The sequence below is a fragment of the Nomascus leucogenys genome, chromosome 5, assembly GCF_006542625.1.
Source record: "Nomascus leucogenys isolate Asia chromosome 5, Asia_NLE_v1, whole genome shotgun sequence".
NCBI lineage: Eukaryota > Metazoa > Chordata > Mammalia > Primates > Hylobatidae > Nomascus > Nomascus leucogenys.
The window spans coordinates 46,830,625-46,857,298 of NC_044385.1; the positions used below are offsets into that span (position 1 = coordinate 46,830,625).

The window sequence follows — 26,674 nt, forward strand, 5'->3', positions numbered from 1 at the left end:
GAGAGACGGGGGGAAATGGGGACAGACCCACGCGAGCCTCGGTCCTCCAGGGTGGGCACAGGGCTCCTGGGACAAAGGCTGCTCTCGGCAGCTGGCCTCTCTGCAGGGACCAGCCTTTGCCCTGGCTTTTTGAGGCTGTTTGGGCTCCATCCCCAGAAGGCTTGCCCTGCCCTCCCAAGGTTTTCTCTGTTTGCAGAAGCCCAGACACTAGATTTGAAGCTCGTTCTCCCACCCGCTGAGGAGTCGTTGTAGCAGGTAGAGGCCCAGGTCAGATGGAGCTGGGTCCCAACCGTGGTCTGACTGTGGGGCCCGGGATCTGAAGCCCGTCGCTGCACCCTCCCAGCCTCAGTTTGCCCACCTGTCCATGGGGATAGGCCTACCTCACTGCACAGTCCTGGAACTAGCACTGGTGTCTGTAAGGACCATAGCGCATGGTGGGGGCCACGTGCCACTGGTTCCCATCCTCGTGGTCAGAACCCAGGGCCTGAGCTGGTTTCTACTCAGCCTCCCTAACCCTGAACACCCAGCTCTGTCACCCTCCTCTGAGGCTCTCCCGGTCCCAGCCTCTGGGCTGAATCATAAAGCAGAACCAGACCTTCACATCTCCTTTCCAGTTTTTAATGTTTTTCTTGTAAAACCAAAAATATAAAACTGGCAGGGGAACGGAAAACAAGTTCTGCATGTTTTATATACACGAGGTCTGTGATTTCAAAACCACTGTGGGGAGGAACGGGAAGACACGAGCGAAGGAATATTACAGGGCCACGGATCCTGGCGAGCACCTCTGTGCGCCCAGTGCAGGCTCGGATGGTGGCTCCCTGGCAGCGCTGGGTGGTGTGGCAGCACTGGCTCCCCTGGGTCATGGCCTGGCTATTCCGGCTGTGGCCTGGCACTCCCACTAGGTACACGGAGGGTGGGAGCAACAGCAGGTGGGCAAGGTGGCATCTGCAGTGCTGGACGGGCAGGCGCATGGTGGGGGCTCCTTCAGGTGTCTGTGTAGATGGAGGGGATGTGGCCCAGGCAGTGGTCAAAGCCTCCATTGGGGAAGAAGCCACAGTCCTCGGGGCCGCTGGACACCACATCTTCAGATGGCTGCTGTGGCAGCGCTGTGGGGCATGAGGCCTCAGCCAGGGCCTCATAGCCTGTGAGTGGTTGGGAAAGGGTCAGTGCTGGAGGCAGCAGGGGCTGTGCCTGCTCATGCTTCCCAGTTCCCAGGCCCCACCCCGCCTGCCCAAGGTCACCCCCCTCACAGTGTCCCGTTGTTGGGGCCTGCTTGGAGCCCCCAACTTTTCCAAATGGGGGAGCTGGCCGCTGGGGTGGGGCGAGGGCTTGGGAGGCACCCTGGGCCTGGCACACCCAGGGGGCCCAGGGCAGCTGGGGAGACAGGCACGGGGTTGACTCAGGGAGGTCCATCACCAGGGCTGGGCTGTGGGGCAGAATGTGGGGGAAGGAGAGGGGTAGGGTAGGAGCAGCTCAGCCCTTGCCCTCAGGGGCTGGTCCCCTCCTGGCAGAAGGACCGGCTCACCCACCCTTTCAGTTGCATCCCCCAACCAGACTCAGGAAACCCAAAGAAGGACACCAGCATTTACTGGGCACTTAGTAAGTGCTCATTTCAGCTTGCCTCGCTTCAGCTCTACAATGCTCCCCTGCGGTGGGATTCACTGTCCTGTTCTATAGCTGAGAAGGCAGGCACAGAGGCCAGGATGCTTGCCTAAGGTCACAGCGTGAGCAAGGGGTGCAGCTGGGATTGAACCCAGGTCCATCTGGCTCCAGAGATACTGGCTCTTCCACCAGACATGCTGTCTCCAGGGTGGGGCCACCGCTCAGAGGCCCTTGACTTGGGAGGGGCCGGGAGGGGTCATCTTCTCTAGCCGCTGCCCTAAAGGCCTGCCAATGAGCTGCTGTCATGTGTTTATGTGGCCTAAGACAGGCAAGCCTCAGTCTATGCAGTGGGGTTGGGCCGAACTGTTCTGAGGCCTGCAGCCCCTGAAGCTTGTCAGCCTGGTTTAATGCTCTGTGTGTGATTTTTGCTTGACCAGGGAGGTGTGGGCAGAAGGCAGCTAAGCGGGCCTGGAGTGGGCATTGGGGAGAGGGGAGGCTGAAAGAACCTCCCCAGGCCAGTGTAGGGGCGGGGCAGGGTGTGGAAGCTGCCTCCTGCTCCATTCAGAGCTATTCTTTCTAAGCCTTGCTGCTCAGCTGAGAAATCCCATGTGGGCTGGATAGAGGTGGGGAGGACAAGATGGGGAGAGCCCACAGTGCTGGGCACCTCAATTCCGGTATACACAGACACAGAGCACCCATCTTCCATGTGAGCCCCATGTCATGCAGGGGGCCATGCACACACGTCTATCCCGCGTGGTCACGGCACACGTTTACCCACAGGCCTGTGGGCACAATCCTCAAACACAGGTGCACACGTGCACACAAGCACGTCTGTGGAAACAGCCATGAGTCATGGGGTGGGTGACACAATGTGCACACAGACGGGGTGCACGGACATCCACATACACCTGGGGTAACACACATGTGCCAGCTCCTGACACTCACGGGGCACATGCTGCTCAGAGCCACCTGTGCAAGCCCTGCAAGCACGGGCACACACAGACACCTGGCATGGGCACAGGTGTGTGGACATGGACCCACAGGGTGGTGTGTGCCCAGCTGAGGCCTCAGTGCTTGTCCCTATATACCTGTCCCTCCACCCTCCTGCTCACACCCTCAAGGCTGCCCCAAGGGCCTCTGGGGCCGGTCTCAGGTTCCCCTTTGTTGGAGCCCTGGAAACCTCCTCTTAGACCTGGGCCCAGAGGCTGTTTTGAGGGTGGGTCTCAGCTGGAGGAATTCAGGGAGGGTCTAGCCCCTCCCTTCTGATGCCCCTGCTCTGACTAGGCCTGCCCTACTGATCTGAGCCTGGTTCCACCTGGGCTGCGGGTACCCTCCCCTCTCCCTGGGCTTCTCTAGCGAAGCGTGGGGCAGAGCTGGGGAGGCCCAGGGCCCTGCAGGGCAGCACCAGGTACCGATGTGGAGAAGGAACAGCATGACCTCCAGGCTCTGTCCCCGCCTAGTCTCCTCTGCTGCCAAAGGGAGAGCAGGATTTGTTCATTCCCTGCTACATCCCCAGCTATGCCTGGCACACAGTAGGTGCTCAATAAATAAAGTGAAGCAGTAATTAAACCATGAGCTCCCAGTCCGATTCTTCAGAAACCTGTCAGCATTCAGACACACATAAGGCTCGCAAAGCTGTGGAAGGAGCATGCACTTTCCAGTCAGGCAGGTACAGGCAGTTCTGCGGGGTCCTGGGACCTCTCTTGAGCCTCTACTTCCCCCTCTGTAAAGTGGGGATGGCCCCACCACATAAGCATCCAAAGGCTGCAGGACAGCGTATATGCAGCACCCAGCACCGGGCTGAGCCTCGGCAGGTGCCCAGGACCGGGAGCCACGCAGGCAGGGCTCACCTGTGGCAGGCAAGGGTGTGCTGAGGCTGTGGTAGCCATTGGGCCGCAGGGGGTTGAAACCGTGGGTCTCCCCGACCAGTCCGTCCCCACCAGCTGCTGGTTCGGCCATCCGGTAGCAGTCGCCGTAGGGGAAGAAACTCTGGATGGAGTGGAAACTGCCCTGGTAACCTGCAGACAGGGGTGGCAGGGGCCGTGTTCACAAAGGAGAAGTGCCCAGGCAGGGAGGGGAACATCCTTGCTGCACGCTCCACCTCCCGTGTTGCCCTGTCCAGGCATTGTGGGCGTGGGAGGAGGGCCCAGGGCAGAGAAGGTGCAGGAGGCTGGGGCCCCATTCTCAGCTCCACCCTGCAGGGAGGGGAGGGCAGGCGAGGGGTGGCTGAGATGGTCTCACGTGGCTGCTCCTGAGTCACCCATGGCTGATGCCTACTCCCTCCACTCGCAGGCGCTCAATCCCGCTCACTGGCCTCTCCTCGGGTCAGCGGGCCTTTGCCACCTTGTCCGGAACACGCTCTTCCTCACTCTCAGAACCAGTTTTCTCCAGGCTGTGCCCTCAGCTGGGCCTCTTATGTCTCCTGTCTCCCAGCTTCTCTCAGCCCCCAGTGCCCAGCCGGTCATTCTCTGAGTACCTGCCTCCCCCACTAGGCCACTGTCGCCTCGTTCCTCTGGGGTCCCTGAGTGGGAATCGGGGGGTTATACGGAGGGGGACCCTGGCCAGAGCTTACCTTGCGGGCTGGGCAGAGGCGGGGGTGGAGGGCTCTGGAAGGGTGGGTAGGACGGCTTGCTGGGGAGTGTGGAGAAGGGTTGGCCCCTCGGAGAATGGCTCTGAGAGGATGGGGGCAGCGGCGGTGGCCCGAGCCCCTTCAGGGGGCTGACTATTGGTGAGAGGAGGCCGGGCCCCAACCTGGAGAGAACAGAGATGCCCGTCAGCAGGCAGGGGTCTGGAGGGTGGGGGCCAGAGGCAGGGCTGCTGTGGCTTACTCCCCTCAGGCGACGGGGAGCCCACTCACCAGCTCACCTGCTCCGACTTACAATAGTTAGAAGAGGAGCTTTTATTTTTGGTCATGTTCAAGCCAAACTTTTCAATCCTGTAAGCTTTGGAGTCTGGTATTTAGGATAGTCAGCAAGGAACACAGGTAAGAGGCACAACCTTTCCAGCTGAGAGAACTGTGTTCAAACCCCTAATTGCTCTCATTGGCCAACTATTTTGGGCAAGTTGCTCAATGTCTCTGAGCCCTGGTTTCCTGGAAGGGCTACTGGCTCACCACCGGGCACACTGCAGTGTTCATTACCTGCTGGGTGCCTGGCTCTCTGCCTCGTGCATGCCACTCTGGCCACCTGGACGAGGAGCCCTGGAGCAGCCCATGGCACTCACAGTCAGCATTCACTGAGCCCCTGACTTGCCCCAGGCCCTGGGAGATCAGTGCCTCTCTGAAGGAAGCAGGGCTATCTGGAAATGGGGAAAGCAGATGTGGGGAGAGGCTGGGGTCTCCGCATCTGTGCCGTGCCAAGTTCCTCTCTGCTCCCTCCAACGTTGGCAGCCCCTCCACTGCCCCTCCAGTCTGCTGTCATCATCCACACGTGTGAGGCCCCGTCACTGTGAGCTCGCTGAGGACAGGGGAAGCAGGGCCTCAGTGCTGGGTCCCTGGCCCAGCCACTAATACACTGTGGGTCCCTGTCACTGTTTTAAGTTCATGAGCTGAATCCTCATCACACCTCCAGGAATAAATTATCATTATCATCATCATTATTTTTAGGCCTGTCTTATGGGATGATCAAGTGGGACAGCGTCTTCCTGTATGCACCAGAAACCGTGGACAGTGGTGCACGAGCTGTGTGTTCTCATGACCAGTTCTCCTGGCTGAAGCTGGGCCGGGGCCTGGCCGGGGAGTGGCTCCTGCTTCCTGCAGGCCTGCTGTGTGGTGGCTGCCTTATCCCCATCCCATCTGGGCACCCACAACCCAGCCCTCCCCTGGTTTCCTGAAGCCCCTCTAGGGAGGGCCAGGTCTTGGCCCTTCTCGGTCACCCGGTGCCCAGCGCTGGGCCTGGCACACAGCGAACAACCGATGACACTAATAAATGAGTTTCTGAATCTCTCAGCTACAACCCCCAGAGATTAACGGCATTGCAGGATTAAGATGAACCAGATATGAAGGGGAAATAACATGCAATTTCAAAAGTTTGTTTTTCCTGTCTCACTCCACCATAAATTCACATTTGCCACCTTCACAGCCAGTGAAATTAAACAGAACACAACTCTCTCCACAGCAGACATGACGCCTGAGGCTACGCTGCTCTACCTGAACTCTTTAAAAGGCAAAAAAGATTTTCTGGAGCTCCTCCTCTGAGTCATGCAAATGATTCCTAAATCAAATATTTTTGCTTCAACTGGAACCTATAAAAATTAATATAAAACCTCACTGGCCTGGCAGACAGAGGGCTTCATACCTCGCACAAGGCTGGGAAAAAAAATGCCCTATTCGGCGTCTTCTCTGAGCCAGGGAAAATAAATTTGGTCATGAAGTCAGGCCCTCTTAGCATATTTTTGAGTGAATCAGATAATTCTGTCAAGCTATTTAAACGTCCCAGCAAACCACTGGGGAGCCACGAGTGGCGGTTCCTTGTTGACTTTGGCAGGAAGTGGAGGCTGAAGGCCCTTTCCCCACTCTCTTCTCAGGGGATGAAAAAAGAAACCCATTCACGCTGGGCCCGGGCCTGGTGTCAGGCACGAGGATGCTTCTCTCCTGCAGCTGGACCCGAGGCTCCTACCCGCAGGCAGGGGTGGGCAGGCGGGGGGTCCCATCTTGTCATCACTCTGCTTCTCACTGCAGAATTCTTGACGGGCACTTATGCAGGCGGCAGGCAGGTGATGAATGAGGCGGAGCAGAGTGCACGGGCCCGAGCAGCGAATGGCCTTCGTAGTTTATTTTTCTTTGGCTGGAGATGTTTTTCGGCTGGTTGGTGGGTGAGCAGGTGGCCTGAGCAGGTATGGGTGGGGGTGGGGACCATCGTAGTGGAGCCTGTGCCAGGTGAGGCACACAGTGTCAGGCGTGTGTACGGCTCTCACCACCTTCCTCAGGGAGGGCCTTATAATGCCTTTCACAGAAGCAGCAGCTGAGGCTCGAGGAGGGCCCGGTTTTCTGGGTACCCCTCTGCACCCCCTTCAGGCAGCCTCTTCATGGCTCTCTGCTCACAGTCACAGCCACAATCTTCCCCTGCCTGTCAGCAGCCCCTCTGGACCCCCAGCTCATCCCTGAGGCCCCCTCCTCTCCCTGCCCAGCTTGGGTTTCCCACTCCCGCTGCCTCTGTGCCACCACTGCCTTCCTCTGCCTTCCGGGCTCCCCCCCTGAGCCTGAACTGGGCCCTGGCTTGGGATGCCGTCTGTCCAGTGCCCCACAGTCCACCCCACCCCTGCAATGCCGCCCCGCGTCCTCATCCCCAAACCTGACCACATCACTGCTCAACACTCTTCAGGTCGAGTCTCATCCCAGGCCTTGGGATCTGGACCTGGCGACATCTCTCCCAAGTTCGTCACCCCACACAATGACTCATGTTTCCCAGAACACCCCAAGCTCTCACCATGCCTACCTTCACTCTTGCTACTCCTTCCTCCCAGCTTCTCCACTCATCCAACTCCAGCCTCACCTCCTCCAGGAAGCCTTCCCTGACACCCTCCTGGCAGCCACACCCCACTGGGCTCTCTCCTCTGGGCTCCACAGCCCTTCTGCTTCCTTGCCACACACCACTGGCCCCCTGTGTGGTTGGTCTCCCTCTCACAGTAAGCATCTCCAGGGCCAGAGTCATCTGTGGCACCAGCACTGGGCCCAGGGCCTGCCCACAGGGGCTCCATAATTGAACACCAAATGAATGGGTGAATGAATGGCAGGAGGAGCCCAGTAATAATAGGAGCAGTGGGCCACAAATGTGGCGATGAAGCCAGGCTGGCCCCAGGCGCAGGCAGGCCTTGGCCAAGGCTGTAGCCAGGTGGAGGAAGGGCAGGGAAGGAGGAAGGTGCTGGGGCCAGGCCTGCAGGGACAAGGTGATCAGGAAAAAACAGCAGGGAGGGCAGGAGGGTGGGGCTGTGAGGCCTCCCTCTGCTCATTTGCAAGAAAAACAGATTTTGGCAGATCATGGTCCAGCAATTAACACATTCACCATTTCCAGTCAATTAAGTGGCCACAGTGAGAACCACACTGGGCGCAGGAAGAGGCTGCCCCTCTCCACAGAGATCCTGAAGTAAAGGCTCCCAGGCAGCCCCCGCAGGCCGGGCAATGTCACAGCTGCAGTGGCTGGAGGTGGGTGTGGGGCCCAGACCAGCATCTGTGGAGTGCACGCAGTGGGCGGTCTGCTCCCAAATGCACAGATGAGGCAAGGAGACGCCAGAGCGAGGCCCCGAGGAGGCCTGGGTTCCATTCTGCGTGTGGCAGCCCAGAATGCAGGGGCCGCTGGGAGGGGCCACAGCATTTTCCCAGGGTCCTCCAGTGGGGAGGAGGGGCTGCATGAAGTGAGGCATTCAGAAGCCAGTACGGTCTACTCAGAGTTACTGCAGGCACCAACGGAATCATGCACACATGTGTGTCGAATGCAGTCTGCAGTCCGTGTTCCCTGAAGGCTGGCTATTTTATTATCAGTAACAAGCAGATAGATAGTGCAGGACACCTGCCCTCCCCCCGAGATCCCCCCTTGCTGTCCCTGGAGGAGGACTGGCCTGGTGTACATACCCATCCCGGGTGCTCTCAGCCATGGGCAGAGGGGACAGATGGTGGTGGGAACTGGTGGTGGCATCCAGCGGGTGGTGCCTGGAAGGTACATCGTGCGCTGGGGGCAGAAGGCCCGATGCGAGTCCGTTATGGGGGGTGATGGAGCCAGGATACACACCTGCAGGGAATCAAACAAGGCTCACTGGACTCTGGCCACTCCCTGAAGATGGCTGTGATGGCCCAGGAGCTGTGTGTGCCTGATGATGGAGAAAGAAAGACAAGAGGGAAAATGAACAACATTGTATCACTGGAAGTTTAGGGGCCCCAATGAGGGAGGTGCTGGCCCCACTCCACTCAGTTCAGCCTTGCAGGCCCTGGCTAAAGGGCTGTGTCCAGGGCTGGGGCTCACCCTGATAGCAGAGGTGGACTGGCAAGGGGCTGTCAGAGGCGTGGGGTGCTTAGGGTGTGTGTGTGTATGTGTGTGTGTGTGTGTGTGTGTGTGTGTGTGTGTGTGTGTGTGTGTGTTCTGAGATGGGGGCACGTATAGGGCAGGCTGCCTCAAATCTCTGTGATGCTGTTCTGGGAAAGAAGAGGCTTGTTCTGTGTGGCCCCGGAAGCAGACAGAGACCCAGGAATGGAGAGAAGCTTGAGAGCAGACCGCAGCCCAGGGCTCGGCAGTGCCTTCTAACAGCCAGTGCCGCTGCAGGGCAGTGGGCGGCCCTTGCACAGAATAACTACCTCCCCCAGAGATATGCAAGCAGAGCCGGGGTGTCCACTGTGAAGGCTTCCAAAGAGAGATGACTGCACTAGCTGGGTGGCAGCTGGCCTGGGAGACCTCTGAGAAGGGCTGCCATGGATGGTTTTATGGGCGGTACACTGAACAAGGGTCCCAACTGAGGAGAGGAGTCAGCCTCATTCTAGTCTCAGATTCTAAACCTTCAGAAGACACCTTCAGGGTGATGCCACCTTTTATCACCTTTTACCCCATAAAGTCTTACCCTTGTTAAGACAGGAAGGCTAATAAATCAATGGCGGACACTAGGTCAGAGTCAGACCTTGCTCCAGGGGCCCAATTGAGGGTTTGGAGTTACTGAGCCCAGCACTCCCAAAATGCCTTCACCAAGAAACCCTAATCAGAGTAGGAAATAAACTCCTACTCTGGGACTGGAGCCTAAGAAAGACACGGCAAGAGTTGTAAGTTTTTGACGTTGTCTATTTTATCTAAAAAAAAAAAAAAAAAAAGATGAATGCACCCAAGCCCTGCATTCCAGGCCATTACACCCAGAATGGAGCCCAGGCCTCCTCAAGCCTCACTCTGGCTTCTCCAGGGCTCATCGCTCTAGGGAGTGGCCAGTTTTGCATCCCTTCTTCAATCTGGCCATGTTTATTTTAATAGCAATTGACATCATTTTCTCTGAAATCCATGCATCCAGCAGATGCCCTGGGAGGACTCTGTGTGACCTGGGGGCTAGCTTGGGACTGCACTGATGGACTCTGGGTGACCTGGGGGCTAGCCCGGGGCTGCACTGATGTGGCGTCCATTCTGATTGGCCAGCGTGCACCAGGGCAGCTGTTACATGCTGAATAGCACTGTGGTTACCGTGGATCCAGACCAGTGCTCTTATTACACCATAAGGACCAATCTGAGAACACACCAGTCTCATTTCATGAATGAGGTAAGGGAAACTTTTACCTTCTCAGTTGGTTGGGGTTCCAAGGCTAGCTCATCCCAGGCTGGCCCCTTTGGCCCAGGCCTGCAATTCAGGAGGCTGTTGCAGGGAACGGAGCAGGGCTGTGGCAGGGACGGCAAGCTCAGTGCCTCAGGCAGCATGGCAGGGAGCAAAATAAATGAAACTGAACGGATTAACAAGGGGAGCAGGAGGGCCTGTGGCAAAGGGGAGAGCACACGTCCCAGAAAGACCTTCACATGGAAACCGTTAAAAAAAAAAACAAGCCTGTAATCCCAGCACTTTGGGAGGCCGAGGCGGGAGGATCACTTAAGGCCAGGAATTCGAGAGCAGCCTGGCCAACATGGCAAAACCCTGTCTCTACTAAAAATACAAAAATTAGTCGGGCGTGGTGGCATACACCTGTAATCCCAGCTACTTGGGAGGCTGAGGCAGGAGAATGGCTTAAACCCGAAAGGTGGAGGTTGCAGTGAGCCAAGATGGTGCCACTGCACTTCAGCCTGGGTGACTCCGTCTCAAAAAAAAAAAAAAACAAAACCCACCACCACCACCAAAAAGTGCCCGTTTGCCTATGAGGCCAAACAGTTTGCAACTCCTGGCGTGGAGTTAGAGCTGCAAGCACCCTACGTTAAGTTACACTGTGTGAGATTCAACTATCAGAATAACTACCATTAATTAAAAACATACTATGTGCCAAACTGTCTTTCCACATTATCTAGTTTAACCAGCTTGACAAATGTCAGTGAGGAACATAATATATTCCGTTTTAAGATGAGGAAACTAAATATTAACAAGTTGAATGACTTGTCCAAAGTCACAGAGTAGGCGGCTCGTCAGGCCCATCTTCCAAGAAGCAGGGGGAGAAAGTCCACTTGAGGCCAGGGCTAGGAGCAGCTCCAGCTCAGGTGATAGTCTGGATACCCGGCTGAGGCCTCGGCTCTGGTGCAGGCATCACCGCTGGCTGCTGTGAGACCCGGGGGCTCTGGGCCACCGTCCTTACCGCTCCCTGCCTCTAGGACTCTGCTCCCAGGCCTAGCACCACCTGTCTGTCCAGCCACTGCCTCCCTCCCCAGCTTAGGGGAAGGCGCCTCAAGCGGTGTTTGTGGAGGGAGCCTGGCGAGGAGCTGCCCACGGTTTGAGCCACTCACCACTCTCCTTAGCGCCTCTTCGCCTGCCATCTTGAACCAATTTGGGGGCCTGACAGCTGGGAAGGCTTAGAATCCTGATCACTCCTGCACCTTCTCCCTCAGCCACGCTGACCTCATGCTTCTCAAGTCCTCACTGCCCATCACATTACCCTGGATCTGCTCAGGATGGGCCTGGCAGATAAGCTCCCGGGGGTTGGGTGCAGAAGAGAACTGGTCCCTACTTGAGGGAGCGTCCTGCAACTGGACAATGGGAATCTGGTGTCTCCCTCTGTAGCTTGTCCCTCACCCTCTCCCCTCTGTTCTGGACTCTGCTAATCCTCCCTGACTCAGTCCCCTGCCCCTGGGCCAGGTCCCTGCCTGTCCAGCCTCCGCACCAGGGACGGACACAGGGTGACCATGTCAGCGAACAGCAGATGGGAATGAAAGAACCATGGGACTGCGAGGGGCAGCGGGAGTGGGGGCGCCACGGGGCCTGATGGGCTCTCCCCAAAACGTACCACTTCAGGCTGTAAAGCTGTGTCATCAATCATCAGCCATGTGCGCTTAACCTCTGGCCCTAACATCTGTTCCCTTCTCAGCCATCTGCCCTGCGGCCTGCAGAAGAACCCAGCAGGCCGGATCCTGGGGGATCCAGGACCCCAGGCTTCACCTGGCTGGTCCTGCCCTCCCCGCTGCACTGGAAGCAGCTCGAGGACAGGGCCAGCACCGGGCCTGGCAGACAGCAGGTGCTCAGTATAGCAGAGGTGCAGCACTAGCAGCAGGGAGGTGTGGGCTCTGGTTAAGAGGACAGCCTGCACAGATGGTCTGGGTTCCAATCCTGCCTCTGCCACCTGCTACCTGTGGCTCGCGTGTGCCTTCTGAGGCTGACGTGAGGATGATGGCAGTGATGTCCACGCACAGTCCCTGGAGCAGCACCTGGCTCACAGTCACTATGTGCTGGCTGTGCATGACTGTAAGGTGGACGAGTACATAGTCATTCTTCTCACTCACCATGAACAACAGTAACAGTAAGATGACCAGTCACATAGGGTTTATATAAGTGACCGCATCCATGATCACATTTGTTCTCATAGCAGATGAGATCCCTCAGTGCCTGGGGGGGAAACTGAGGCTAAAAGCAGGGAAGATACCACTTATTGTCACAGAGCAAGGGCAGTAGCTTCAGCAGGAGTGGCTCCTCCAATCTGTGCTGATGAGGCCTCAGCTGATTCTGTTTCTCATCGGTAGCATGGGTTTCACATCCTACTGCACAGCGTAGTTGGGGATTGAATGAGAGGATATTTGTGAAGTCAGTGGCCCAAGCAGGTGCTCAAGAGATGGTAACTGCTGGCCCTGTCCCTTCTCGCTGGGACGAGCCTGAGGCTGGCATCTGGGAGAACAGGCTTGCAGCCTGGACTGGCTGCTGACTTCTCTGGATGACCTTAGGTGATTCCTTCTCCTGCCCAGGCCTGAGTCTTCCCAAGGTAAAACTGATGGGGTAGGTACAAGACCTTTGCCCTGGGGGCAGCACTGCTCCTCTGCAGCAGCTTTCTTTCCGACTGAATCAGGAGGCAGCTTCTGAGGCCTTCTCAACACAGAGCTCCAAGTAGTCACTGTCATCACCGTTTGTTAGGAGCTGGCACTTGAGATACCTTCATCCCTGGGTTGGATCAGCCCCCCAGTCCCTTCCAGTCCTGCCATTTTAGCAATTCTGACCCTGTGAGAAGCAGCCACACAGAGGGGTCCTCTAGCTAGACGTGAGGAGGGTACAGACCCTCCCCTAGGCACCCATCTGCCTGTGTCCTTGCCCTCGTGGACCTGCCTGAGCACAGACCCCTGGAAAGGGGGACCTATGAGAAAGGCTAAAAGGCTTTTCTTCCTGAGGCTGTTTGGCAAGTGCTTTGATATATTTTTAAATCTGTTGCTACTTCAACATTGAGGGGAAAGAATAAAAAATTAGAAAATAAAAAATGTTGAAAATGGTTGGAGTAATTCAAGAAATCCCAGAGGGCGGGCACAAAGTCTGCTCTGATACCGTGGTTTCTTTAGGGGAGTCGGGGGTAGAGCGCAAGGACTGTCAGCTGGAATCCAAAGGCCATGCTGCCCTTATCTGGGCTGGATGCCCAAGCCACAAAGCCAGGAATTCCTGCTGTGGCTTGAGACCTGCCCCGTGGCCCACGGCTGCTGGGAGGGACAGACAGGCCACCTCAGCGGGACCAAAGGCCCTTAGCGTCTGGTTGGAGGGGTCCGCAGAGTCCCAAGGGCTCTGGGGGCCCCACCTCCAGGCCACAGAGTTGAGCGATGAGCTGGAAGTGATTTGGGCTAAGTTCCTATCCTCTCAGAGCCTCAGTTTTCTCCTCTGGAGCAAGAGTCAAGGCCAGGGGCAGAATGGGCTCTTCTTGAAGACGGTTCCTCCCTGCGGATGATCCTGGCAGCATGGGCCATCAGCAAGGGCACCAGAGCCTCTCTTGATGATGCTCGGGGCAGGGCCATGGGTTCCCCCAGCCCAGCTCTGCACATGTCCCCATCCTGGGTGCTGGTGACTCCAGAATGAGGCAGACCCTGAGCCTCCTTTGAGGAACTCACAGCCTGGTAGGGGACACAGATGGGCAGATGGGAAGTAGAGTGACAGCTCAGAGTGCTCAGCACTGGGGCAGAGCGAAGCCCAGAGGAAGACTTCCTGGAGGAGGGGACAAGGAGGTGGGTCCTGAAGGAAGAGCAGGAGCTACCTTCATGAAGGGTGGGAGAAGAGGGCTGGCTGGGTGTGGACAGTGCCCGGAGGTGGGGGGAGCAGGAGCAGAGAGTGTTCAGGGAACTGCATCCAACATGCCAAGGAGGAGGCAAGAGGCTGCCAGGACCCAGGCCCCACACACCTTGAAGGCCAGGCTGAGAGGGGTGAGGGCTTCATGCCCTGAGCAATGGGGAGCCACAGGATAATGTGAAGGAACGTCCGCCTAGTTAGAGGAGCTGCAGGGAGAAGATGGTTTGGAAGTAGGGAGCCAAAGGCAGAGGCAACCAAGTCCAGATGAGTGAGTGCCTGCAACAAGTCATGCCCATGTGGGCAGCCCACTGAGCATCACTTGTGCTTGACTGTGGGCAGAGAAAGGCCCCTCCTGGGCTACGCCCCTGGCCCTGCCTCCCCGCACACATACCTGGGAGCAGCTCCTGGCCCAGGCCACAGCCACCCTTGCCGTCGCTGGCAGCCAGCTGTGTGGATGCGTGGAGCTGCTGCAGGGCCAGACACTCGGTCAGGACGTCGGCCTCGGTGTCAGGGCCTGCGTGCAGCTGGGGAGCAAGCAGAGGGAAAGGAGGTGTTACTGTGAGACCCCTGCCCACCAGCAACCCTCCCGTTAGGGGACAGGGCAGAAAGGACTGCAGCCCCAGGGCAAGACCCTTCCTTTCACTGTGCCTCAGTTCCCCATCTGTGAAACGGGCTGACTGTGTACATCCTGAAGATGCTGTTAGTCCAGGTCCTTTGAGAAGCAGATGCCAGGATGGGATTCAACATGCAAGGATTTAAATGGGAGATGTGCCATCTGTGAACTGGATGGGCTGGGAGAGCCCAAGGACTGAGAGAAGGAGGCAGGGAGAAGGGGTCAAGCGGGAGCCTCTGGGACAGGGACTCAGAGAGTCCTCAGCTGCCAACGCCTGCTGGATGTCAGGAGTCCAGTGCCTCCTAGGAAGGCTCTGCCTCAGTGTCCCTGCTGGGCCTGCCACACTCAAGTCATTGCTGGGAGCAACCTGTGGGAGGTGTGGCCTCAACACACACACAGAATGGTGGCAAAGTGCAGCAGTGGGGCCTCCCATGGGTAGCTGAGGTCTGCAGGTGCGTTCTGTGCAGCCGCACCGGTGAATGGACACGGTAGGAGTAAAGCACAATAGGTGTGCAGTCAGCCTCCCCCAATCCCGCCCCAGCTCTTTCTTTCTTCCTTCTTGGTACAAGGTTCAGTGGAAATAGTTCAGGGCTAGGGATGAAGAGCTGGGCTCAGATCCCATCCCACCTCTTCTTATTCCCTGCGTAATGCCAGACAAATAACATAACCTCTCTGGGTCTTGCCTACCCAGCCTGTAATAAGCAGCAACAGTCACACCTCACCCCAGGCTGCCATGAGGAGTAATGAGACGATGGCTGGGGGCATGCTTTGGAAGTGCTGTAGTAGGGGTGGCTGAGCTCCAGCTGGCCGAGCCCCATCTGGTCACCCCATCGTGGGCACAATGGATCAGTAAATGGACTTGAGGTCCCTTGGCTAAGGGTGAGCCTGGGCTGGGGTGCACCCAGTAACCCAAGCAAATCTTTGGCCAACAACCCTTGGCTGTTCCCAGTCACCTCAGAACATCTTCCAGAGCCAGGATGGGAACAGGGTGAGGACTTCGGGACACTGGGTGATGACTGGGGCAGGCACCTGGATGGGAAGGGCCCGTTCTCTCAGGGAAATCCCAAAGCTTGGCTCATCCAAATGCTCATCTTCCCCAGGACAAAACAGACCCAGAGAAGGTGAGAGCCCTGCCCCATATCACACAGCAGCTGAGAGTCAGCCCCGAGGGCTTTTCTGCCCTCCCAAGACAGCAGGGCCAGGCCCAGCCTTGGAGAAGGCATGCCCAGCCTCGAGATGGGCTCTTGGTTCCCTGACCCAGCAGCTGTTTTCCATGTAAATTAAGTTTCTGGCAAAAGAGAGCCAAGGCATGTTCTTGTAGACCGCAATGTCGATCGGATTAGGAGCAGCAGGAGAGGAGAATTAAGGAAGAAAAGCATTTCTAATTCTCTCTGAAACGCAGCAGGGCTGCCAAGGACTTGTCATAATACAAGGGTCGCTTTACCCAGAAAGATACATCATCCCTGATGGCTCTTAATGGATTGCTTATTGTTGGGAAGTTTGCAGATCTGTGGCCCCAAGTCCCCGGGGGCTCAGTGCGAGCCAAGCACAGGGCCTGGGAAAGCCAGGACAGGATTCTGGTCGTCGGGCACTGGTCCGCTTGGGACAGAAGCCTCCCTGGTGTGGAGCTCCAGTCTACTGGAGCCTGGGCCATTCCCTGTCCCCACTCAGGCCCTCAACCCGAGAGCAGTGAACGGAGCTCAGGCCCTGGAAGCAGACAGGTCTGGGATGGACCTTGGCTCTGGCACTTCTGGGGTGCATGATGCTGGGCTGGTTTGTTAACTCTCTGGGCCTTTGTTTCTCCATCTCTAAAATGAGTGTCTCATGACTCTAGTCCCCACATTTTGGGAGGCCAAGGTGGGAGGATTACTTGAAGTCAGGAGTTTGAAACCAGCCTGGACAACAAAGTGAAACCTCTGTCTCTACAAAAAAAATATATTAAAAAAAAAGCCAGGAGCAGTGGAGCATGCCTGTAGTCCCAGCTACTCAGGAGGCTGAGGCAGGAGGATCACTTGAGCCCAGGAGCTGGAGGCTGCCATGAACCATGATCATGCCACTGTACTCCAGCCTGGGTGACAGAGTGAGACTTTGTTTCTAAAAATAAAATAAAATGGGAATTAAAAACAGTGCCCACACCTACGGTTGTGTTTTTTTTTCTTTTCTTTTTTTTTTGAGACAGGGTCTTGCTCTGTCACTCAGGCTGGTGTGCAGTCCAACTCCTGGGCTCAAGTGATCCTCCCACCTCAGCCTCCTGAGTAGCTGGGGAGCTAGGGTTATAGTGAGGCCTAAATGAGATACAGGATATGAAGCCCCAGGTACAGTGCCTGAGCCTCAGAGGCACCTGGGCTAAAGCACATCCCCTCCCTCCTCAGGGAACACGGAGGTGGTGTTTCACCAGAAAGCTCATGGCGCAGGATTTGACCACGCCCCTCTCTGCTCCACAGCTTCCAAAGCTCCCCACTGCCTGCAGGCCGGAGACCAACTTCCCAAGCCTGGCGGTCCCCTCCCATCTTCTTTCCCACTGAGGCCCCTTGCTCCCAGCACCCCATCGCTGTCTCCCTATCCCAGGGCCTGAGGCAGCTGCTTCCTCCAGCCTGCAGGCCTCTGCTGTTTCATTCCTGGCAGTGCCACAGTTCACAGAACAATGCTTGGAATACAGTAGGTGCTCTGTAAATCTGGTTGAACCAATAAATGCGATCTTCCCACTCTGTCCTCCTCTGTCATGCCAGTGTCCCCGAGTTGGTCCCTGGTGTTTCTTTCACTCCCACACCCTCCCTGGCACTCAAGGACCCTCACTCCCTGGCCCTGGAGTTCCATGGGAGTGCAGGCGTGAGTTCACCCAGCCAGGTGGGCTCTGACCCCAGCTGCAGTCCTGTCCCTCCTACCATGGCCCAGCCCCCTCAGGAACTCACACACGGCTTGTCCAAAACAGCATTCCCAACCCATTTTCTACATGGCCCTCAGGGTTACCTCTCAAGGTGCCATGTCCCTGCTCTGCTTAAGACCCCTCAATGGCACCCACTGTGCCCTGGACATGGCCCTGCCCACACCACCTCTCCTCACTTAGCTGCTTGGCCGCTGATCCCGCACACAGTGGGCTTCAGGCTTCAGCCCCTTCTCAGCGCCAGTCACTCTGGGGAGCGTTCTTCTGAATTCACCGGCCCAACATTTAGTCCTTCCTCAAGACCAATGAACACATACACCAATTTCTGTTTTGAACTTTTAAATTTGTGCCAGGTATAGTTCTAAACCCTCAGCATAAACCATCATTTACTCCTGACCGCAGCTGTCTAAAGCAAGTCCTTTGTTGTCCCCTCTGATGGCTGAGGAACCTGAAGCCCAAAGGCACGTGCCTGGGTGCAGAGCCAGCAGAGGCAAGCCCGGCGGGCCCACTCCGCGCTCACACCCCTAAACACTGCACCCATGCCTGATGCCACTTCCTCCACAGACCTTCCTGCTCCCACCCAGAGGGGCTAAGGTCCCCTCATCTGTGCCCTGACTTTTCTCTGCACATCTCTCTTGCCATCTTAATGACATGAGGTAGAATCATCTCTTTGTGTCTGCCCTTGCCTGCCAGGCCACTGAAAGTGGGGCCGTGCTTTTTTATTTCTGCATCTTCCGTGCCCAGCACAAGGCTGGACATCATGCGTTTACCACACAAGCCGTGGGAGGTGCACAGATGCATGGGGCGAGGAGCTGGTGGGCAGTCTGTGGATGGTAAAGGGCCAGCTGGGGGTGTGGAAGGAAGGGCTGTGAGTCAGCAGAGACACTCAGGGCAGGTGGGAAGTGGACAGATGGATGGATGGACGAACGGATGGACGAACAGTGGCATACAGGGCGAGTGGGTGGGCGGATGCGCGTGTTGAGGGTGGGCACCTGGCCTGATGTGGTGCAGGCGGCTGAGAGGTGGGAGGAGGCCAGATGAGGACGGCTGGCTTACCTTCTTACGCACCTGCTGCTCTTTGGCTGAATGGGCCTTGACGTGCTTGCGGAGGGAGCTGGGGTCTGTGTAGCGCTTGGAGCAGCCAGGGATCTGACAGGCGTACGGCTTCTGTAACATGGGGGGCACGGGTAGGGTGAGTGAGGCCCATCCCTACGGGCCACGGGCCTCTGCGTGACCTGCTGTGGGGAGGTGACCAGGAGAGAGGCTGGCTGCAGGCCAAGAGTACTCTGCCTCAGCCAGCCTGGCCCAGCTGTGGGGAAGGCGCCTGGCCTGGGAGCGGAGCAAGGGGTTTGTGTCTTCATTCCACCACCATCCTGGGACCTCAGGTCAGTTGCCTCTCCTGAGTCTCACCTTTCTTCTCTGAAAAATGGGGCCATCTGAGGTCTAAGGGTTCTTCCAGGTCAGATCCTGGCTCTGGGCCAAGTCCACCCTTTGGACCCCACAGCTGCAAGTAAGCATTGAGCAGACAGGGAGTGCAGTGAGACAGGAGACTGGGGGGCTGGGGTGCTGGGGTGCTGGGGAGGCTGGGGAGGTGGGGGGCTGGAGAGGCTGGAGGGGTGGGGGGCTGGGGAGTGGGGGAGGTGGGGAGGCTGGGGAGGCTGGGGAGGCTGGGAGGCTGGGGGCTGTGCCCTGTGCATGGGGAGTGGACAAGTCTCTTCCCCTCAGGCCCCCATGGCTCACCCAGAATATAAGAAGTGGACCCCAAATCCATCCCCACTGTCCCTCCTGAATTCCTGCCCAGGCCCCACCCTGCCCTGCAGGCCTCAGGCTCCCCACACACAGCCAGAGGGGAAGGTCTTTCTCACAGGCCCGCTCTTGCCTTTGAAACCCCTTGGTGGCTCCCTGGTGCCCTACAGGCCATCTCCCGGCACTGCAGGCCCTGCACCTCCCACCACGAGCACCTCCTCAGCTCTCCTGCAGCCACGTCACCTCCTCTCCAAGCCCTCCTCGCATCCTCCACCTCCTCCCGGGGCCAGAGCATCCCCCTAAGCGCTGTCCAGCCTGTGTGCTGGGTTTGCTCAGTGTCCCTCTTCTCAGCCAGGGAGCGACTTGTCTGATTCATCCCAGGTCTGTGTGACCCAGGGCACGGGACTCGTGGCTCTAATTGAATCCCAATCTCTCCCAAGGCTTCCACCGGACTCTGCTTGAGGACTCTGGCCACTGCTTGGGCTTGAAGCTCACAAGGCTTCCCTTTGTGGACACGTCTAGTGCTTCCGCTCTCTTAGAAATCTCTGCCCTGCTGGGACTGCAGGGGACAGGAGAAGGATTGGAGGAAATGACACCTCTCAGAGTGAGTACCAGGGACTGCCGTGTCCTGCCAGACACACCCACGTGGAACTGCCCCCAGAACCTCAAGGCAGCTTTGCCCCTGCTGGACTAAGGAGAGGCCAGGCCAACCTCAGACCCAGGGAGAGGTACCCATGGCCCTTGGACCTCATGAGGAGGGGAAGCAGAAAGAGACGACCATACCTTGGTGCTGCCATGGAGAGTTGCCAGATTAAAGAAACGGAGGAGAGCAAAAAGAGAGAGACAGCAGTGAGAAGCTTGCTGGGGTTGGCCTGGCAGGGAGAGCGGAGGCCTGCCGCGGATGGCCCCTGCTGCCCCCAGCCCGCCCCACCCCAGAGGTAGGCTCCCTCTCTCACACACCATACACACACACACACACGCATACACACACACAACCACCACCACCACACACCACACACACACCACACCATACACACCCATGCACCACACACACACGTGCGTTCACATGTGCCCAGGCACACACACGGCCCTGCCCTGTCCCTGAGCCGGCCCCAGGACTGTCCCTTGGGGATGCTGATACAAATCCACTCGCTTTCGTCTAAAAGCAAACAAGCTGGCTCTGTATCTGCGGGCACATTCGCCTGGAAACGGGCGGCAAGGCCCATCTCTGTGTTTGTTTTTCCAGGGCCTGACGTGTGTAGAACATTCCTCAGGCTCCATTCCGCGTGAGCCCTCGGGAAACCCTGTGGCCATCCCCAGCCAGCAGCCAAGCCCCGCCTGGAATGGCCATGTGGGCTGCAGCGCCGGGCGGCCTCCCTCTGTCTGTAATGAGGAGGCTCAGAGTCTGTCGTGCGGAGCCCCTGACCATCTGCACTTGGAGGCCAGCTCTGCTGGGAGCCCTCCCCTGTGCGGGCCCCGTGCTGAGCACCGGCCATCCGCCATCTCCCTGAGGCCACTCCCACCCCATGAGACTCATCCTGCTTTGCAGAAGAAGAAACTGAGACCTACATTTTGCCCAAGATCCCACAGCGGGGAGAGGGAGGGAGCGTGTGCAGGCCTCTGCTAGAATGCCTCCTCTGCTCGGTGGCCTCGAATGGTCCAGTGAAGTGGGCAGGGGAGAGAGAATCATCCCAGTGGGGAAGCTGAGGCCCTGTGCAGGACAGTGCTCAGGGGATCTGTGCACTCAGGACTCGAACCCCACAGTGAGAGCCTGGGACACGGAAGGATGTGGTCAGCGCCCAGTCAGTAAGGGGACAGGCAGGGGAAGGCTGCCCAGTCCGTGTGCGGGGCCTCACACCTGCTGCCTCAGCTGACCTCCCTCTCTCTCTGAAGCAGGGGTTTTACCTCTCAGGAGGCCCAGGGAGGTCAGGGGCTTTCCTCAGACCTCTAGGACCAGGAGGCAGGGACACGGTCAGAACCCTGGCCTGGTCCTCTCCAGTCTGTTCTGAGAAACTTTCCTGCCCATGGAGAGAATCCCACATTCTCCAATGCCAGAGGGGAGCTGGGGACATGGCTGGTCCCCTCTGGAAAGCAAGGCCCTGCCCTGTGAGGGGCCTCTGGGGGCGGGTGCTGGGACAGCAAACTAGCAACACAGAGCTGCCTGTGGTGTTTATGTGGGGAGCTGGATCCAAGTGGGGTGCTGGGCTTGGCGGCTGCACTTCCCAGGACTCCTGGGGACCTCTTGGGGAGACGAAGGCCTGAGATAAGCCTGCAGGCTCATTCTGGGCCAGGCCTGACCTAGACCTTGGGGCTCTGTTCACACACCAAGTGGGGGCCAGAAGCCTGTTGCTTTGGGGCTGGGTCCAGGAAATGCAGTAAGGAGGGAGGGAGGGAGGAGGAGGGACAGGGAAGGTGGCCCGAGAGGCACGAGTGGGTGGGGAGAGGGTGCAGGGAGGCCTGGCACTGTCAGTGCTGGCTTGTGGCCTCTGGGAGACATAACTGGGGGTGCTGGGGCACAGAGCGTGCCTCTCAGGGGCTGGGCCAGGGTGCCACGGGCCCCTTGGGCTGAAAAGGTGACAAAGGCAGGGAGATTTGCTAGCATTGCTCCTCACTTCATGTCCGCAGCACAGCCTGTGACAATGAAGCTGAGAAGGGGAAGAGAGTTGGGTTCGGGTTGGGGATGGGGCCCTTCCTTGCCACCCTCAACCCTCTGCTCTGCTGCATTCCCCAAGATGGCTGCCACATCAGCTCTTCCAGCAGAGAGCACTGGACTTGGAGTGATGCACCCCGGGTTTGCATCCCAGCTCTGCCACACACCTGCTGTGGACAGGGCAGATGACTCAGTCTCTCTGAGTCTCAATTTATGAAATGGGGATAATGGGCCCCATCTTGGTTGGTCACCAGGATGAAACTGGGGGCAGTATGTGTGAGACTGTGGGGCCAGATGTGCAGAGTGTCCCCCTCAAGGCCTGGCCTGGCCCCAAGAACATTGCTTCCCTGCTGTTTTCTGGGCACTGAATCTTTTCTGGGTCTCGGTTTTCCCAGCTCTAAGGTAAATGGCTGGCATCAGAGACCTGCAAGTGCCCTTTCAGCTCTGACCTCTGCTGTCTCATGGCCTCCAACTTACCCTGGAGGGGTCAGCTGCCCTCCTGGGCCCCTGTTTCCTCCTCATCTGTGAACTGGATGGGCTGGTGGGCAGCCACCCAAATCCCCCAGCCTCTGACCCACAGAGTTCCCCAAACACCTGCAGGAAGCATAGAGAAGCCAGCCTGGGGCCCGGACATGGCTCTGCTGCAGACCCCAGTCTCCTGCAGCACATGGGGGCTGGGGTCCTCCTCGAACACGTGCCCCTCACCCAGGGCCTAGTGTAAGGCCCTGGTCTGAGTCAGCTCTGCCACCGGCCAGCCGTGCGATGGTGAGCAGGCACTGGCCTCAGGTGTCCCACTTCCCTAATCTGTCAAATGGCTTTGTGACTGCCCCTGCCCAGAGCGCAGGGTCCGTATGAGATCCTGGGGGGTGAAGTTTTAGGAAGCGCTCTATTAATGGCACACGGAGGGCTGCCTGGGCAGACACTGGAATAAAGCTGCTGTTATCTATGCCTGGCACAAACAAGGGAAGGGAGGTGGGAAGGGAGCCAGTATCTGGAGGCCTGGGTCACCTGCAGGAACCTGGAGTCTTAGGCACTGCCCACCTCCACTCCTCACCTGCAGGGCTCAAGGGACAAAAGACCGCCCTGGAGAGCCTCTGACCTGTGTCTACCGAGGGGACGGGAAGAGCAGGGAGCAATCTGCTCCGGCGTGGCTGACAGGTTCTGGGGAGGGGACACAGGAAGGCGAGTGTGCTCTCTCCAGGAGACTGTGCGTGGCTCTGGTGCCCAGGCTGGTACCCACAGGCCAAAGCATTGCTTCTTAACTGGGGCAGGTTTGCCTCCCCTCACCCCTGGGGACATTTGGCATCAGAGAGGTTTGGTTGTTGTGACTGGGAGTGGGAACACTCCTCCTATCTAGTGGAGAGAGGCCAGGGATAACTGCTAAACATTCTAGAATGCAGAGGACGCCATCCAACCCACTACCCTGCCAAGCATCTCCTGCCTGGAACATCAGTGGGGCGAAAGGGTAAGGCAGGGGCTCGGCACTGAATGAGTGGCAGGTGTGCAGCCGTCCTCCACCCCGCCCTGGGCCTCTGCCTGCTGGGCCTACCGTGTCTAGGTGGGTGCGCTGGTGCTTGGCGCGGTCGCTGGAGTTGCTGAAGGCCTTCTGGCAACCCGGGTGCTGGCACAGGTATGGCTTCTCGCCCGTGTGGCTCCTCAGGTGGATCTTGAGGTTCTCCAGCCGTGAGAAGGCCTTGCTGCAGCCTTCAAACTGCAGGAGAGGCTGGTGAGGGGAACTCCCAGCCCAGTGCGCACCCCATCCCTGCATGGAAACTAACCCCCCAGGCCTGCCTGGCCCCAGCACCCCTGCCCCTCCCATCCTGCCAGAGCCTCTAGAGCTCCAGATTAGCTGCCCATGAAGTGCTCAGGGCCCAGGCCTTATCGGAAAGGCCTGGTGAGTCCAGAAAAATAGCACCCTGACTTAGAAAATGGGGCATGAGGGCTGGAGAATAAAGTGGCCTTTCCAGTTCTGGACCTGAAAGGCTCCCCTCCCCAGGGCCATCTGGAAATGAAGCACTGCCCTGACCATAGCACAGCCCTGAATCAGGACTCTGGGGGCAGGCATGTGTCCCAGCACAGAGAGCTGAAATATGGATGGACCCACAGCCCGGATCTGAATTGGACTCTGTCCCAGAGAGGCTTTGCGCAGTGCTCTTGACCCCTCTGCGCCTTGTTTCCTTGTTGTCAAGCTTGAGACTGTGTGGCCACCACTCAAGGCTGACATGAGGGCCCCAGGGGGTAGGACAGTGAATGTCATGGGGTTTGTCCGTCTGGAGCACAGAGTCGATGCTAACTACTGTCAAAACAAGAGCCACATTTGTAAACTGAAGGGCCCTTCATAGATCCTGTGGCTCTGTGACCATATACAGCCCTCCACACCTCTCTTTAGGCCCACCCCACGCCCTAGATCAACACCAGGGGTTGGCCAGACAGTTTCCAGCCTTTGTTCATTCAAGTCACTCAGCAAGGAGTGTCCCCTCTTTCACAGCCACCCACCAACCTCCCTCAGCCCTCACAGCCACCCACCAACCTCCCTCAGCCTTCAAAGTCAGCTCAAATGCTGCCCAGCGGAAGCAGCAGCCTCTGGTCCTTCAGTGTGATGAGCTGCTCCTTCCAGCTTCTCCCCATCTGTCCCTGTCCCAGCCAGGCTGATGTTCTGGCCATCTGCTTGCATGGGTGGGAGGAGGTGACCAGCGCTGACGGGTGCCTGCTACATCCAGGTATGGTGCTGGGTGTTGGACACACAACAGCCGTGAAGTATATGGCATTAATGGCCCCATCTCAGAGATGGAGGCTTCATGTGGTCAAGTGACCTGCCCAAGGTCACAGGGCTGTGACATGGCAATGACAGGACTCAGGCCAAGTCTGATGCCAAAGGCCAGGTGGCTCTGCTATGCCTGCTGCCTTCCTAGGGCAGGTGACCCTTGAGGAGGAAGGGACCAGAGGAGGCTGGCCCCCTCTCATGAGCCATTGATTTCGTCCTCCATGTCCAGGGCTGAACAGCCAAGCATGAGCACCTAACCCAGATCAGGGCCCATGGGACCCCGTCCCTCTGAACCAGAAGCCAGCATGAGCTCCCAGCAGCAGGTAGCCCAGGATGAGCTGGTAGCAACCGTGTTACCCGAGGACTGGTGCTCCCAAAGCCTGCTCTTCATACCCTTTCTCTGGGGCTCATCTGCGGGGAGTAGCGGGAGGAGCTGGCTGGGTGCCTGGAGAGGACTGTGGGCTCATTTCAGACCCTGTGATCCACCTGGCTGATTTTCATGGCCTTGGCTCAAGGCTGTTCAGCACATCAAGTAGTTTCTGGTGCGAGGCTGTTCATTGGGACAGACTGGCTCCAGTCTGCGGTGAGTGCCAAGCTGCAGAGAGAACTCAGACACGGGTCCTGCCCTCTAGGTGTACAGAGCCCATGCGGGAGACGCACACACGCACACCATCATAAAGCGACACAGTTGAGATGTCACGGAGGGAGACACAGGGGCTGTGGCCACACAGAGGAGATGCCTAAGCCAGCCTGGGGGCCGCGAGATGCTTCCACGGGCTTGATGACTATAGCGAGCTTAGACAGACGTAGCAGTGTGGAGACACAGGCAGGCAGTTCCCCTAACACTGATGCATTCACCTCATTCAGTCTCTGGCCCTGCCCGAGCCCTGAACTGCAACCAACAGATCCAAAGAAGATAGTGGGGTGACGCACGCTGAAGGCCAAGGAAGGGCAGGCTGGGAGGCACCAAAGCATGAGAAAGGCACAGATTCCCTGTGAAGGCCGCTGAGTGGTTGATGTGGCGTTCATTACGCTGGGGGTGGCTGGGCTGGGCTCTACTGGGCAAGGAGTCTGCAGGGAGCTCAGAGGCCAGATAGCGGGGACTCGAATGCCAGGCCAGTGAGCCTGGACTCCACGTTGGGGACAGTGGAGACCCTTCTCCTAAAGAAGGGAAAGGACAGGGTCAGATATGTGCCCTAGGAAGACCTCTCTGGCTGCTGGTGACAAGTGGGGACCGGGGGAGAAGACAGGAAGATGGCAATTGTAGCAGTTCTAGATGAGGGTCACCAAGGCCCCATCCAGGGCAGAGGTGGCAGATGGAGCACAGGCCAGGGCAGAGCTGCTCAGACAGACATGAGACACAAGAGACACGAGAGACAACGATGGCCCCGGGACAGCTCCCTCTGCGCCTGTCCCCTGGAAGCCCAGCCACAACTCGGGACCGTGCTCTGCTGGGGCGGGTGCAAGGCAAGCCACTCACAGCTGGGTTTTAGAGGCTGTTCTGCTTCCTACTTCCAGATGTTGTGCCTTTTCCATGCATCCAAACCAGAAGGAAATCCTGTTTGGGCAGTAAATAGGCCGCAAGCCACCTCCCTTACTCGCCTGCAATGCCCTTGTGCCAAGTTCACCCCAACGTGAGATGGGGGAGCCCGGGCTGGAGAGTGGGGCTTCCTCTCAGCATCCAGCTCATGCCTTTGTTCCCCTCTGGCCCATGCACGGTGGGGAGGTATCTGCAGCAGAGGGCAATAACTCCTCCAGGCTGCGTCATTTTCCTGACTGTGGGAGACTGCTGGATGGTGGACCATGAGCGATACATCATCTTCTCCCCGAGGTCCGTGTATTCCTGCCTTGGGCAACCCTCTGCTCAGCACAGTTGCTCCTACCCCCCACCTCTGTTCGGACTGTCCCCCTCCTGGGACTCCTTCCCTTCCAACTCTCTGACCATCTAATTCATACATTTTTCAAACACAGGATCTGCAGCTTGGTGTTCATGGTCTTCCAACATGGACCCAACTGCCTCTCCCACGCAGACGCTCCACGCGTGATCTGCAGGAGGGAGACTGTGTCTGAACAGTCCTGAATTCTGTCAGGAATTTCCATGCCCTCAGGCCTTTGCTTCAGCTGTTCCCTAGGCCTGGAATGCCTTTCCTTTATTTGCTCTTTTAGCAAACACCTACTCCTGTTGCTTAAGCAACTCTCTCTCAGAAGCCTTCCTCAGCCTCCTCCACCCCATCCTCTGCCACACCCGTGAGCTTGCGGGGTAGGTGTTCCCTGCACAGCCATGGCCTTCTC

At 57.9% G+C, this 26,674-nt stretch overlaps 1 protein-coding gene across 1 annotated transcript; it reads right to left on the bottom strand.

The window, feature by feature from the left end:
• Nucleotides 1–602: 602 nt before the first annotated feature.
• On the bottom strand, nucleotides 603–26,374 carry LOC100595198 (zinc finger protein GLIS1). The gene is made up of 8 exons (XM_030812445.1): nucleotides 26,339–26,374; nucleotides 23,168–23,329; nucleotides 18,279–18,389; nucleotides 14,117–14,249; nucleotides 8,171–8,327; nucleotides 4,175–4,353; nucleotides 3,453–3,620; nucleotides 603–1,142 (listed from the first exon to the last, which is right to left on the bottom strand). Exons 1-8 carry the CDS (start codon nucleotides 26,372–26,374, stop codon nucleotides 985–987), a joined length of 1,104 nt encoding a protein of 367 aa, XP_030668305.1. The 3' UTR covers nucleotides 603–984.
• Nucleotides 26,375–26,674: the final 300 nt, after the last annotated feature.